This window comes from Ambystoma mexicanum, chromosome 7q (assembly GCF_040938575.1).
Source record: "Ambystoma mexicanum isolate Mex_15411 chromosome 7q, UKY_AmexF1_1, whole genome shotgun sequence".
Classification (NCBI taxonomy): domain Eukaryota; kingdom Metazoa; phylum Chordata; class Amphibia; order Caudata; family Ambystomatidae; genus Ambystoma; species Ambystoma mexicanum.
Window position 1 is genome coordinate 997,596,898 of NC_090941.1, and position 14,859 is coordinate 997,611,756.

General features: G+C 46.8%; 1 protein-coding gene across 4 annotated transcripts in view; it reads left to right on the forward strand.

The window, feature by feature from the left end:
• The window catches only part of XRRA1 (X-ray radiation resistance associated 1), a 624,270-nt gene that overhangs the window by 379,548 nt on the left and 229,863 nt on the right, over positions 1-14,859 (forward strand). For all 4 annotated transcript variants that reach the window (XM_069640151.1, XM_069640152.1, XM_069640154.1 and 1 more), the window contains one exon: positions 11,572-11,709. In XM_069640151.1, coding sequence (XP_069496252.1) covers positions 11,572-11,709 — 138 coding nt within the window. The remainder of the gene's footprint in view (positions 1-11,571; positions 11,710-14,859) is intronic.

Here is a 14,859-nt window from a genome sequence, read left to right on the forward strand (position 1 = left end):
CAGAAGCCCAGTCAGGACACCTCAGGGGACCACGCCGCCGCCCGGGCCCCGACCTGGGCCTTCCTTGCCTGATCACTTGACTGTGACAGGCTCAGGCTGCACCGCATGCAACAAGTGACTAACCTGCTTTGCCGGCGGGTTCTTGGTCTCCTGTCAGGGCCTCAGAGTTGGAGGGGCCGGGTGCACACACTGGCACCCGCACAAATGAAAAAGCGGGCAAGGGGGCCCCAGGAATCAACTAGGCCACACCACGCAGTGCCGCAGGGCAGGGTCTCTCTCTCACAAGTCAAGTCCGCCCCCTGTGGCAACAACAACACGTCACCATGTAATTTCACTGGCTCAGAAGAACAGCTAATGACAACTGCACATTCTGTGTTACTATACAGAAAGTATCAAATACTGCATAGTAACAACAGAATGGTCGTTTTCATTGGCTGTTGTTTGTAACAGTTGGTTGTTCATTGCTATTGCTGGCCCCTCCCAGGCCCAGCCAGCCATGGCCTGCAACCTGCAAGCAAGAGAGGGATCAAGATCAGAATGACAAATCCCAATGATTTATAATTGAAGTGGAAGAACAAACAAAGCAATTGGCCCTGCATGAGTTCCGGTGCCCAAAAAAGTGTGCCGGTGTTGGGCACTGGCAACCACCCCCACAAATTAAGCACTGAGCTTCAACCACTTCTACAACTGCTGCTGCAGCAATTGATGTGTTACAAGATGTAGACTTCTTACAGAAACAATTAGGCACACACAATTTCGTTTTTGCTTTTGAACTGCCACTTCAAAGGGAAACACGTTCCCACCTTTCAGTCAGCATTCAGCCTCCAAGGTATCAGGAAACATTGTCTCATGCAATGCCTCTTAAACGGTGCTCGTGACACTTCGGGAAAGTATGTTCTACTTCAGTTAGGCTTACCAGCAAAGTTCTCTGTGTTAACACGAGCCACACGACCGTTCGGCAACATAGTATTTCTGTTATTAAGGAAAAGATGTGCTTTCACCACACACAAGCGTTTTACCTTTTCTTTATTAAAATACTAACCACTTCTACTCGCTTAGATGTATGCGCAAGTGCAATTAAGTTTGCTATAGTCACCGGCAAGGTATTTCTGTTGTTCAGGAGTACGGAGCTTCCTTTTCTGACTCCCAATTACAACCATTGCGGGCTGCTGCTGATTCCCGGCTTGATTTCTTCTCCTGCTACTGCTACAGGCACTCTTGGGGGCCCACCCCTTCTGCTGCACGGATGTCTTCGATTCAATCTCATCAAGGGAGAGTCTCCTACTCTCCAGTTTCCCTTGGCTTGCTTCTGCACACAGGCCTTGGGAGAATGTATAACTTCAGCTCTGCATTCACAGCAATTAGGCGCACCTGGAAAGACTGCCTGTCGCTTCCAGTCTCTTCAGTGCTGCCACAGCCAAACAGGGTTTGTGAGCACCCCACCAACTCAGAGCCTGCAGGTGAAATCTGCTCTTCCTCTGCTCCAGTGTCCCTTTTGTGGTCACACCTCCTTGTGAACTACCAGCCTCCTGTTCTGCTTCTTCTGCTACTGCCGACCTTCCAGCTTCTTTCTCGTCTTCCTCGTCTGCTACTGCTGCTACTCTAACTACTCTGCCTGCTGCAACTAATGGCCTGCACCAGAGAGGGCCTTTTATGCCTCCCAAGTTCCTTCAGGTGTGGGCTGTTAGCCTTAATTGCCTGACTACTGAAATGGCTACTAGGCTTAATTGCCGGTCTCTTCAGACCCCTTCCTCGTCTCAGTACCTCTAGGATTCTGGGACTTCTAGTCCCCAACAACAAAGTTACGCTTTCTATTCAGCTTCTCAATTTTAAATGCATTTATATTATGCTTAAATGCATTTAAGTGGCAATCACACAAGTTTACTTGCAAAGAAGAGGGCAGTTTGTTCCAGCCATTATTGACAGATTTTCTTTCATCAGAACGCCTCTGCCTTTCCCTAGCTACCCGGGAGGAGACTTTAGGCAGGGGTTTCATGAGGGATCCATGGGATTCATCACAATATGAAGATGCTCTACAAAGGATTGTGATCTGTGCATCTCCTCCTCGGGCCACCTGAGGTCCCTCCCCTCTTACACTGCCTCTGAACAGATGAGAACAAGCCAGTGGTGAATGTACTAGTAAATCTAAGACCTGCCGGCTGAGCAGCCTACATATAGGGCACTGGTGGCTGGTTGCTTGGATCCCGCAGCTATGCAAGTAAAAGTTTCACCTCTTCTTATTTCTCTCTCCTCGCACCCCTCCGCAGATGTCATTCAAAAGGCCACTTTTGGGCAACTTTAGCCATTTTGCTGACATGAAATGTGCCTTTGTTCCTGCTGAATAAAATCGGCTTCTAGTAACAAGACCACCTCTGCTCACAATGTCTACAATTCTTTGCAACCTCGTTGAAAGTATCAGCTTAGGCGATGGGATCTGTCTTTATGGAATCCACTGCCTTCAACATAGTTTATATGTTGCTTTTCCCATGAAGGCACTTACCTAATATTTATATATTTATTTATTGTTTGCTTGTTAGGCGCGCTTATACAATAAGAATATACTGTTTCAAAGTGCCCAAAGGGTAGGGAGGGTGAGTGGGAAATATATTACAACATTACAACACAATATTTAAGAGCAGAGGGGGAAGAGGGAGGGGGCAATCCTACTATGCCATGTGAGTTTTCAGAATGTGCAAGTGCAGAAAGGAAGAGGAAAAAGGGGGTAAGTGCTGGGGAGTACGAGCCTGTGGATGAGCCATGGACGAAGTGCTAGGAATGTAGAGTGGTACACTGCCTGGACCGTGGGAGGTATAAGTGCGAGTCTCGAGAGCAGAGGGTGTGCAGATGCAAAGTACTGCAGAAAGACAGGAGCTTGGAAGAATTGGTGTGGGAGGTTAAGGCCCCGAAGATGCATAAAGGCCAAGGACACGGAATCAGCAACTGTGGGATTAGCAGAGGAGAGAAGGGAAGGAGGAGGAAAAAAGGAAAGTCTTAAGGAGCTTCCGAAATTTGAGAAGATCCTGCTGAAGGTGCAGGGGGAGGGGAAGGCTATTCCAAAAGAGGGAGCCCGCAGAGGAAAGTGAGAAACCCCCTGCCCTCTGTTTAGCAAAATGCTTTAGACACAAAGAGGTGGTGCCAGAAGAGAGAGGTGGTCTAGAGGGAGAGTATTTAGTGAGATAAAGTTGAAGATTGTGTGGTCCTGGGCCCAGGCAGCCTTGTGGATGATGCAGAGAGATTTGAATTTAATCCGTTCAGCAACCGAGAGCCAGTGAAGACTTTTTAGTGCGGGAAAGATGCAGGTCCTGGGCTTAAGGCCAAGGATAGGTCTTGCTGCCCTATTCTGGATAAGCTGGAGGGGTCGCAGAGTGGAAGAATGAAGATTCAGGAGCAGGCTGTTACAGTAATCCAGTCTAGAGAAAACCAGGGCTTGAGTCACATTGAGCCTCTGAGGGAAAGTGAGAAAAGGTAGAATTCCTTTGAGAAGGGAAGAGCTAATAGTTGGACTTCTTGGCAATGACCTTAGTGTGAGGGAGGAAGGAAAGAGAGGAGTCGAAGATGACTCCAAGGTTTCTGGCTTCAGCTGAAAGTGCAGGGGGAGAGTCCAAGGAGGAGGGCTGCAGTGAAGGGAAGAAGGAGGGAGAAGGGGTCCCAATGGAAAGGATCTCCGTTTTACAGGCATTGAGGCAGAGATCATTGGAGGCGTACCAGGACTGGATGGCAGATAGGCAGTCGGGGATGATGGAGGGTGCAAGAGAGTCAGCAGGGAGTCTGACGAAGAGCTGTGTCATCTGTGTAACACTGGAAGTTGGAGGAGTAGGAGGGGATGAGGCGTGCAAGAAGAGCAAGGTAGATGTTAAAGAGCCATGGGGAGAATATAGAGCCATGGGGGACACGGCAGGTGGAGATGGAAGTAGGAGAGGAGAAGGGGCCCAGGATGTCTTGGGAAGGGCGGTTAGTGGGGAAAGAGGACAGCCAATCCAGTGCCCGTTCTGAGATACCAAGTGTATTGTGGAGCCTTTGTATGAGGATGGAATGGTTAACTGTGTCACATGCAGAGGAGAGATCGAGAAGGATAAGGACTGCTGGGGAGTTGGAATCCAGAGATGCAAGCAGTTCTTCACGGGTGTTCAGAGGAGCAGTTTCCATGCCTCTGGATGCTCGGAATCCAGATTGATGGTTGTGGAGGCCTCCAACAAGTTCAGTGTGAGAGTTAAGTTGGGGCCAGGTCAACTTCTCAAGTAGGTTCCCCAGGAAGGGGGTGATGGAGATAGAGCGATAGCTGGCAGGGCAGTTAGAATCAGAGGAAGGTTTTTTCAGGAGTGGGCGCACAAGGGAGTGCTTGAGGGGGGAGGGGAAAGATCCAGTGATAAAGGAGTGATTGCAGAAATCAGCGAGAGCAGGGGCAAGAGAGCCAATGTTATCCTTGATGGTTCTGGATGAGCAAGGGGAGACATGTTTAGAAGAGACCTTCATGAAGCGGACAACTCTGGTAACTTCTTCAGGTGTGACAGGAGAGGAGGAGAAAAAGGAGGAAGGAGGAGGAAGGGGGAGGAAGTGGGGAGTGTAGAAAGGGTGGTAAGGATGTCCTGAGTTTTGGTGGCAAAGTGTGAGGCCCCAGTGCATTGCAGAGGGCCTGGGAAGGCCAAGGGGATGAAGAGACTGCATAGCGGCTGGCTAGTTCCCTGCAGATCTTGAAAAGTTCAACCGTGTTATTGGATGCGCCAGAGTCCCGTGTATGAATGTGGGCTCTTTTTTTTTTGCACGGATGGTGAGTCTATATTGCCTTTGGAGCAGGCGGCAGGCCAGTTTGCCTGAGGTTTGCCACTTCTGTTCTGATGCCCTGCACTTTCATTTCAGGGCTGCAAGTTCAGTGTCGTACCAAGTGTTAGGCTTTGAGGCAGGTTTCAGACGGATCCTCATGACTGGGGCAAGAATGTCAAAAGTGTTGGTGATAGAAAGGTGGAGGCTGCTGAGGGCAGAGTCAGAGGTGGGAGGTGAGGGGGTGAAGGTGGAGGCGAAGGCAGTTGCTGTCACTTGTTTCGTCGGGCAGCTGTTAGTGAACAGGGTTGGTGCGGCTTTTGGGGGGGTGGTCAGCGGGCCAATGGGACCCAGATGGGAGGAGAGAGTGGTCTGACCAGGAGAGAGGGGTGACTAGTGGCAGGGGGAAGAGAGAGAGAGATTAGAGTGTATGAGGGCATCCGGAGTGTGTCTAGCTGTGTGGGTTGGCCCAGAAGGGAGAATGGAGAGGGAAAGCAAGGAGCAGAGGTCAGTGAATTGAGTGGATGCAGAGCCAGGGGAGTCCAGTTGAATGTTGAAATCACCCATGAGGAGAAGGTTAGAGGTAGAAGAAAGTAAAGAAGAGCAGAAGTCAGCCCATCCAGAGAGAATAGAGAGGTGGCGCCTGGAGGTCGCTAGATGGTAGCAATGGCCAGGTTGGAGGTGGGAGAGGTGATCAACTTGCAAATCAGGCTTTCAAAAGAGAAATAGGTCTGGGTAAGTAAGGTAGAGGCAGGAACCCACTCAGGGAAGATTTAGGCAACCCCCAGCCAGTGCGGTGATGTTGAGGCTGGAGATGATCGTGCAGCCATCAGGGAGGAGGGAGTCAAAGGCAATGACTGAGCTGGCATTGATCCAAGTCTCAGTAAGAGCGAGAATGTCGAGGTCAATGTCTTCAAGTAGGAGACAAATGTCAGAGGAGTGTTTGTTGGCAGAGCGGGCATTAAGAGTTGACAGGTGGAGGTGGTCAGTTATTTTTAAGGTTTTCTGAATTGGGGCACAGGGGCGTTGTACACCACTCAGAGGAGGGAGCGAGAGAGAGAGGAGGGAGGGAGGGGAGGGAGGGAGGGAGAGAGAGAGAAGGGGGAGATGCAGGCGAAGGAAGTTAATGAGAGATGGCAGGATGCAGTCAAAGAAAAGGAGGTTGGGTTGTGGACCCTGACCAGAATGGTGCCAGTGTGATAGACTTTAAGGAAGCAACGAGAGGATGCGAAGCCAGCCAAGAGCGCTTCCCACTTGGTGCCACTGTTAATAGAGGCGTGTGAGGAGGGAGAGAGAGTGGAGATGAGATGGGGAGTCCAGAGTTCAGGAGAGGGGACAGAGAAAAGGATATAATTGAAAACCTCTCTAGAGGAAGCACTGACATAGGTGTCTGCAATGGGAAGTGCAGGGTTTGCACTCAGGATATCTTTTTTGTGCTTTTTCCTGCCAGACTTTGAGAGGGATGGGGGATAGGTGATAGTGAAGCAGTTAGAGAATATGGGAGAGAGATGGAGACAGCCATAGGAGGGCAGAGGTTTTAGCCAAAGAATGAGAGAGTAGTGGCAGCACTGCACAGTTCTGGTTAAACGCATTAGGTGGTCTAGTAGATTGAGTCAGAGAGAATAAGTGAAGCCCAGCAGGAATAGAATTACATTGGATGAGTGGCACAGACATATAACTAACTATACACATAAAATTGATTTTAAAAATGGAGGCAGCAAACAATGCAGATTGTGCACGGTTAATGCAAAACACAAGTGAGAGTAATAAATGCAGTGAAAGGAATGAAGCTCAGTTAGGTGAGGCTGTAGAAGGTGAAAAGCACGGACGGTGCCTCAGGAGAGTTAGTTATGGAAGTCGGCCAAACTCACTTTCATGACTGCAGGGATTTAATAGTGAATTCAATGGGAATTAATGGTGAAGATTAGTCCACAATGCTTCTATCAGACTCAGGAACACGGGGAGAGAGTACTCAAGAACAGTCTTTTATTAAATGTACACATTAATTATTAATTATAAGACTGTGCAAGCCTTTACTAAAACAGTTATTATAATACTGAATTATTCTGCCTCACTCAGTGGAATGCAGAAAGCCTGCTTTTTAAGATATGATCCCCCCCTGTACTTTTTATTGGCGATTCAGGGTTTGTGACTTGTTTTTCTACCAGCCAGTCTTAATCTCAAGCTTGAAGGAGTGTAGCTCTGTGTTTTACTGCTGTGCCTTAAGAGTCCAGATGACTCTTAAGGTGGGGGCACCCTGAAGGTACCCCAAAGTGTTCCAGAGATAGAACCCTCCCTCTGTTAGTCATGTGGCTAGGCTGGTGGTGGTCGCCTGTGTAAAGCGGTTCCACCTGGTGGACTCAATTTAATCTGGTTTGTTCTTTTTTGACACCATCCTCCATTCCTCAAAATGGAGGTTGTAGTGTTTGCCCCAAAGACCTCAGGGGGTCACGTGGCTATCCCTTGTCCGTCGTTGTGTGTGAAGTTGTGACCATCTGTGTCACAACTTCACACACAAAGACACTAGTTCTGACATTCTGGGGCAGCGAGGAGTAATTCCTCTGTGTGAGAGACCTTTCTAGAATGCATGGGTATATTAAGAAGGATGGTCTGCCATTGGTTGACCACCTCTTTGTTTAGATTATGCTTGGTGTGTGATTGGGTGCCATGTTTACTCACTGGTTCCCGAGAGAGATAAAAGCAGGCCACTATTCCCATTCGCCTTTTCTACAGCTTGATCTCCAAACCTGCTCTCTGAAAGGCCTGCTGCTCAAGGAAGGACCAAAGCTCTGCACCAGCACCCTTTGACGCTCCAAAGAATCTGACATGGAAGCTCTGCCTCTCCAAAGAAGACCAGAAGGAACCCTCTCTGCTGTTCCATTCCCCAGATTGACTGGACAGCTGGATCACAATGCCTGCTCAAAGGGTTTGTATCACTGAAGCTCCAGACTGTGCCTACATCAGCGGACCCAGAAGCGGATGTATTTTTCCAACCAGGACACTGAAAAATCTGTGAGCCAAACCAACCCGAGAATCTTTTCCACGGGACACCAGGCACGTGCTCAAGTTCCATTGCTCTTTATGTGGGAAGCTCCAGAGGCCTGTGCTGCCACCACTCTGACCGCACCGCCAAACTCACCTTCCCAGTCATCTTCTGTGTCTGGCTTCTCTCCGATGAGCTTTCTTCAGCCTTTATTCATTATCCACTCTTTGCTGTGGTCTCACCAAGCCGATCTCCTCCTCAGAATCTGGATTCTGTGTTTGAGGACAGCGTGGGAACACTGCATCACTAGCAACTGCTGACCGCAGCCGTCTCTCTTATGTGCTCTTCTGTCTCCAACCCCTGGCCTGAGAATCTCAAAATCTGGAACAATCATCCGTCCCATGGGTATGGAAATCACATCTGTATTGGTAATCCATCGCTGGAGCCCTCAGGCCCTCAACAATATGCACAGCAACTGCCTCTGGAAACTGCCCAACTGCCCCCTGCAGATTTGCTTACCAGTTCCCTGGGCACTCTTTTCTGGCCATCTGGCCCTACTGGCGGGCATTTTCTTCCCTGGGCATCTTCTCACAAACGCTTGAGGGTCTCCCTCCAATGGATTTCCAGGATCTGCTCCTTGGAGGCACATTTGCACTCAGATAACTCTCTCCCACCAAAGACTGCCCCTATTCTCAACGCTTGCTCTCTTAGGCACTTGCTTGCCGGAACCGAAAAGCATTTACTGGGCTATTATGGCCGTTTCTTTATCAGGTAGGACGTTTTATTGATTGAAAAATAGTGCATCTAAAGTTTTGCTACTTGCTACATTGTGAGCCCCCTGCATTAAAAAGGTTTACTTACCCGATAGTAGCATTGTTTTCTCTTTTCCTTTTCTTATTATACATATTATTGATTGTATTGAAATAAAGGGCCTGATTCACAGAAGTGTTTTAAAATGGCGAAACCCCATTGGACAACGCTATGTGAATTAGGCCCATAGTGTGTAGAACTTCGCTTATTTGATAACAATGAAAAGTGATTACTGGACCCGTGACCCACCCCACTCCTCCTTTGACCTAGGCATGGGCTGCTCTGCCACGACTAACGCTTGGAGAGTTTGGTGAGCTTGAGTGAATCACTAGAAGTTCCTGAGGACCCTGACCCCAGGGCCTCAAGTAAAAATCTGCCTAACTCTGACCCAACCATTATTTCTGAGACCCAGATTGGTATCAAGCTCGGTTACCATAACATAGATTCACTGGTGTAGGCAGCAAACTACCCCTTATTACACCCATTGCAAGAAATGTGAAATGTAAAAACTACCAACGGTCGGTGCTGGCTTTTGGCACGCGTCATATTTGCTTTGTGAAGGCTGTAAAACATTAATAGCAGACCCATGTCCCTAAAACTGCAAAACCAGGGAGACTTGGCACAGGGCACAATCTCTGACACATACATTAATATCCGTGTATGAAAGAAGAGCCCTGAAAATTCTATTAATCACACACTTTGTTTACAAATACAGCTCACAAATATGTCCCGAATAATTATTACAATTGGAATCGACTGGCAACCGACTGCAACGTTAAACTTTGAATTTGACTGTGTTGAATTACCACAGAAAATCTGAACACCACGGTGACCCTATCGGAGCACTACAGGGCACCTTAACCCCCCAGATGTGGCATCTCACTCCCTAGAATTGTTTGCATACTGGCTCATCAATACTCTAATTTCTGCACACAGCTGATAAACATGCGCCTCTACACCGTGCATTGCCACATTCAGCAAAACTTACATTAGAGGGAGTTATGCTCGTGACATATAGGAACTTAACCCATATGGTGTGCTGTTAGGAGATGGGTGGTTTTACCCTAGAGGGTTCTCTGTAATCCCACCTAGACCAGGGGTTAGAGGGATGTATGTATTGGTTTATGTATTGGTCATTTGTAATGCGCCTGTACACAAGTGTTTCGAGGCGCAGAGCATTCAATGTGGCAGGGCTATAGAAACGGGACAGGACAGTACTGTGCCCACTGCTCTCCCATCCAGTGATCTGTGTCCTGTTTCTCCCTTGTCCTTACAGAGCCTCTCCTAGCCTTTGCATCCAGCACGGTCTGCATAGCAGCAGAACAGTACTGTAGTGCCTCACTATTGGCTGACTTGCGTAGAGAACGTGAAGCATACACACAAGGAATACATGTGGATGGAAGGCTGCAGTTCACCAAACAGTAACAACACAATGGGGGTCATTATGAGGTGGGCGGTAAGGGATTACCGGCACCGGTAAGGGCGCCGGTGCCGGTAATCCCTTACCGCCTTACTACGAGGTCCCTTACGGGTCCCAGGCGTTATGGAAGAGACCCGTTAAGGGACTTCAGAGCTAATAGCGGGCCCGTTATTAGCTCCATCCCCATTCCCATTGAGCCCTATGGGGGCTCAAATGGGAATGGGGAATGGTTCCCGGAATGGGGATTTAGCGGGTCCGCCAAGGTCGGAATGATCCGGTAAGTCCCTATTCTGGGGACCTGCACCCGGAATGCGGTAAGGGGGTAGCCAAGGTGCTAATAGCGCCATGGCTACCTCCAACCTCCTAATGACCCCCAATGGATGGCATTGAGCCTAAGGGATATAGTTCCATTATGACGGGTATAGCTCACCCCCACACCCATCTACCATGCTGTACTGTTAGGAGATGGGAGCATTGAATGAGACGGAGCACTTCCTCTTGCTCTACTAATCCAAACATCTGTGCCCTGGTTCTGCCTAGTGTGTTACAGAGCCTCTCCTAGCCTTTGCTGTCTGGAAAGCAGCAGAACAGTAGTGTAATGCCCACAGGTTCACACTACTGGCTGACTCGGAGAACGTGAAACATGTTTGCTTGAGAAGCTTTTTCTTAGGCCACGCTATTGAATCCCACCTGTTCACTATTGGGGACCATTACAGGCGCCATCCGTCATGCCACCATTTAATCCCATCTAATCCCATTATGGTAATTTAGAGATACAAAATGGCCAAGCAAGCAGAATGAAAGACATGGCTGTTCTGGACCCATTGCCAAAGAAGAACATGAAACGTTTCCTCACTTCTTGGAGTTAGTTCCATTACATCTATGGACACAGACCAGTAGCAGAGTCGTGGGACCTTGAGCACCCTTCACCCACCAAGCTCCTTTACTTAGACTGAATCTAGGTCCCCCATCACTCGACCCCCTCCCCATTTTCTAGAACTGTACAATGTTACTGATTGGATTTGGAAAGACGATGCACGTGTTCACCAGAGCACTGACAGTAAGAGACATCATTGAAGGATGTGTCTAAGGTTTAGCACAATGTAACTTTGACACCTTTTTTAAGATGAGTGTTGAGATTTTGGAAAGGCGGCATATAGTCCTTGCTTCAGATATATGACATTATTTAGTTTGCACGTGTTCTCAGAAGTCTTCATGCATTGCCAGTAATGTTTCTGGCAGTAATTCTGTTTTGCTGCTTTACGTATTTGCATGTGGCCTTCCTTCAAAGGGACGACGAAGGAATAGTAGTATTCAACATTGTGCCTGAATTTTTGACTTTTGGGGGAATTCTATTTGAAAAAATGCCGTATTAATTCAAATTTCTGCAGAGAAGAGGAAGAGACCCCATCATTTAGGATAATTTAGCATAATTGATTAATGTTTTAATTTCACTGACCACAAAGTGTAACATTGACTTTCTTATCCTGTTTACCAGATAACCAAGGATACAATCAAATTATAGGAATCTGTATGTGTGTATTTTTAATTTTAAAAAAAAAGAAACCTTTGTTTCACTCGCTACTTTTTTTCTTTACAGAAACCGGCCAGTTCCGAGAGGCACTTTTCCTTTCCTGATGACTTCAGAGCTGCGGCTGAGAATTCCTTAAGTCGACTGAGTCCTTCATTCGAGCCTCCACTGCCTGAACTGAGGTACCTCAATCTGGCCGACAACAAGGTCAGTCTGCGCGCCTTTGCTGTGGTTACAGGTTGACATTGTCATAGTGGTTCTTCTGAATAATGCCAGTAAGTGGAAACTGCCAGGACATGTTTTATTTATTTGTTTTAAAATATTGATGCGATTACCATTTGGACCTTGGAGAAAAGTAACATACCTGTAGAAAAATGTAAAATAGCCCCAAAAAACGAGTCCTCAAGTTGACTGGCATCTGTCCCAATGCATAGCATGGCTCCTTTTTCACAGTATCAATAATATATGTACCTGCTCCCTGTAGGATATGTTCGGTAACAATGAGATCCAATGGCCGCTTTTAAAGAATTTGTGTTGGCATTAGTGTTCTTAGGGTCTGCGCAGTGTAAGTCTCATAGTTACGCGGCGTAGCTTCCAACACCTGCTGAATTTCAGGGGTTTTGTGGCATTAAATCGGCACCGTAGTCATTTCGAGTAAAGGATTTGTTCACTGAATTCAGGGGTTTTGTTGCATCAGGTTGTTTCACATTTCATTACTGGTGCTTCAACTAACGTTTTTTCACTGAATTTCAAGGGTTTTGTTATGCTATAGCTCCCACCACCTCTAATTCCTTTTTTAATGGTATATTACTTGTTATCAATATCTCTTCTTCGGCTATGCAACATCGGATTTATCAAGTATTTCATCTTTTTTTGTGTCCAATAGTGAATAATTGATTACTTATGGTGTACTGTAACGAGGAAGAGAGAAGTGGGGATAATGGGGCACTGTGTCAAGGAACAGTTATGTGGTGGTAGTGTGGGGCTGTGAAGTGGAAGAGTGTGTGGTGGTTGTGGGGGACTGTAATGAGGTGAGGTGGTCTTAGTGGGGGACTGTGAGGAATAGTGAGTTAGTGTCAGTGCTGCACTGTGACAAGGAAGAGTGATGTGCTGTTACTGGGGGCCTTTGATGAGGAATAGTGATGTGGTAATGGGGGGCTGTGATGAGGAAATGTGAGGTGGTGGCAGTGGGGGACTGTGATGAGGAAGAATAACATGGTGGTAGTGGGGTACTATGACAAGGAAGAGGAGAGATGGTGGTAGAGGGGGACTTTGACCAGGAAGAGTGTAGTGGTGATAGTGGGGGACTGTGATGAGGAAGAGTGAGGGTGACGTTTATGAGGAAGAGTGAGGTGGGGTAGTGGGGGACAGTGAAGAAGAAGAGCGATGTGATTGTAGTGGGGGACTGTGATGAGGAAGTGTGAGGTGGGGTAGTGGTGTACTGTGAAGAAGAAGAGTGACATGGTGGTAGTGGGATAATGTGACGAGAAAGGGTGATGTGGTAGTGGTGGACTATGATGAGGAAGAGTTAGCTGATGGTAGCGGAAGACTGTGATGAGTTATAGTGAGTTGGTGGTAGTGGGGTACTGTGACGAGGCAGTGAGATGATGGTAGTCGGAAACTGGACCCTAGGAGAGAGACGTGGTGGTAATGGGATACTGTGATGAGGAAGAGTGATGTGGTGGTAGTGTGGGACTGAGAGGAGTAAAAGTAAGGTGGTGTTAGTGGGGGACTGTGACAAGGAACAGTGAGTTGGTGGTAATGTGAGTCTATGAGGAGGAAGAGTGACATGGTGGTAGTTGGGTGCTGTGATGAGGAATAGTACTTTGGAAGTAGGAAGCTGTGACGAGGAAGAGTGAGTTGATGGAAGTGGGGAACTGTGACAAGTAATAGTGACCTGGTGGTAGTGGGGATCTTTGACAAGGAAGAGTGAGTTGGTGGGAGTGGGGGGACTGTGATGAGGAAGAGTGAGGTGGTGGTAGTGAGTGGCAGTGGGGGACTGTGATGAGTAAGAGTGATGTGTGGTAGTGGGGGGCTGTGACAAACAAGAGGGATGTGGGGATAAAGGTGATATTACCATTGTGTACTGGGAAGAGGGATGTGTGGATATATAGGTAAAATTACTATTCCAAACTCGGAAGAGGGATGATGGGGTTCAGGTGGGATTACTACTGTGACAAAGAATAGAGCGTGCTGCTTACCTATTTGTTTCAAGAACACATCCACTGAGTCTGAACAAAACATGGACTACTAACTAATAGGAAAAGGTTTTGCTATAGCGTGTACCATTGTGCTATCTATTAGGCTTTCTTAGGAGATAATACTTCCAGCTTTCAGTCTGCTCTTGAAAGAGTGCAAATACTTTTCTACCAGTTGTAGGAAGGGCCGACGTGATTGGTAGGAAATAATTTTGGTCGTCCTTTTCGAAAACAAGATTGGCAAATAATTTAGTTTTAGTTGATCATTTATTCTAATGAATTGACTAGTAGATAATTGCCCTGATGAAGAGTGGAAGAAGGCTGAATGTGGTGGAGCTAATGTTGTTTATCAGTTGAATGAAGAAAGGGAGACAGTTTTTTTTTAAACCTGGGAATTGAGGGGAAGAAGAAAAGAAGAGAAAAAGAAAGGAAAAGAGGAGAAGGAGTGATAAAAAAGCAAAAGAAAGTGAGTACAAAATAAAGATATAATAAATGGATTCGGAAATGAAGAGGAAAAAGAAAGAAAAAACGGAGAAAGAAAGGCCATTAGTGATAATAGGAAAAAAGAGAAAAAAAGAAATACAGGGAAAGAACAGAGAAAAAGAAAGCAATGAAAAGGAAGGAGAACTCAACAGAATAAAGAGAAAGGAGGATGGGAGAAAGCTGGAGAAAGAAAGAACAAAATTACCAATAGCAAAAAATAAGGAAAAAGTGATAGAGGAAACCAAAACAGAAAGAAATCAATAGAGAAACAAAGAGAAAGGATGTGAAATAAGTGGTAAAAAGAAGGAAGGACAGAATGGAAAAAGCAAATAAAGGAAGAAGGTAAAAGAAGCAAACAAGATTGAATGAAGGAAAAATATGAAGAGGGAAAGATGAAATCAAGAAAAGAATGACAAATGAGAAAGATGGATAGCTAGGGAAAGAACAAGTAAATAAAAGAAATATAGAAAGAAGGGAGGAACGAAATAGAAATAATGAGACCGAAAGCGAGAGAATGAAAGAGCGAGACACAGAGGAATGATGGAGAAAGGAAGTGAGCATAGATGGAATCAGAAGACAGATGGACAGACAAAAAAAATAACGCAAAGATAGAAAGAAGAGTGAATGGAAAGAAAGCCCAAAAAGAAGAAAAAGCAAGAACAAAATAACGAAAGAA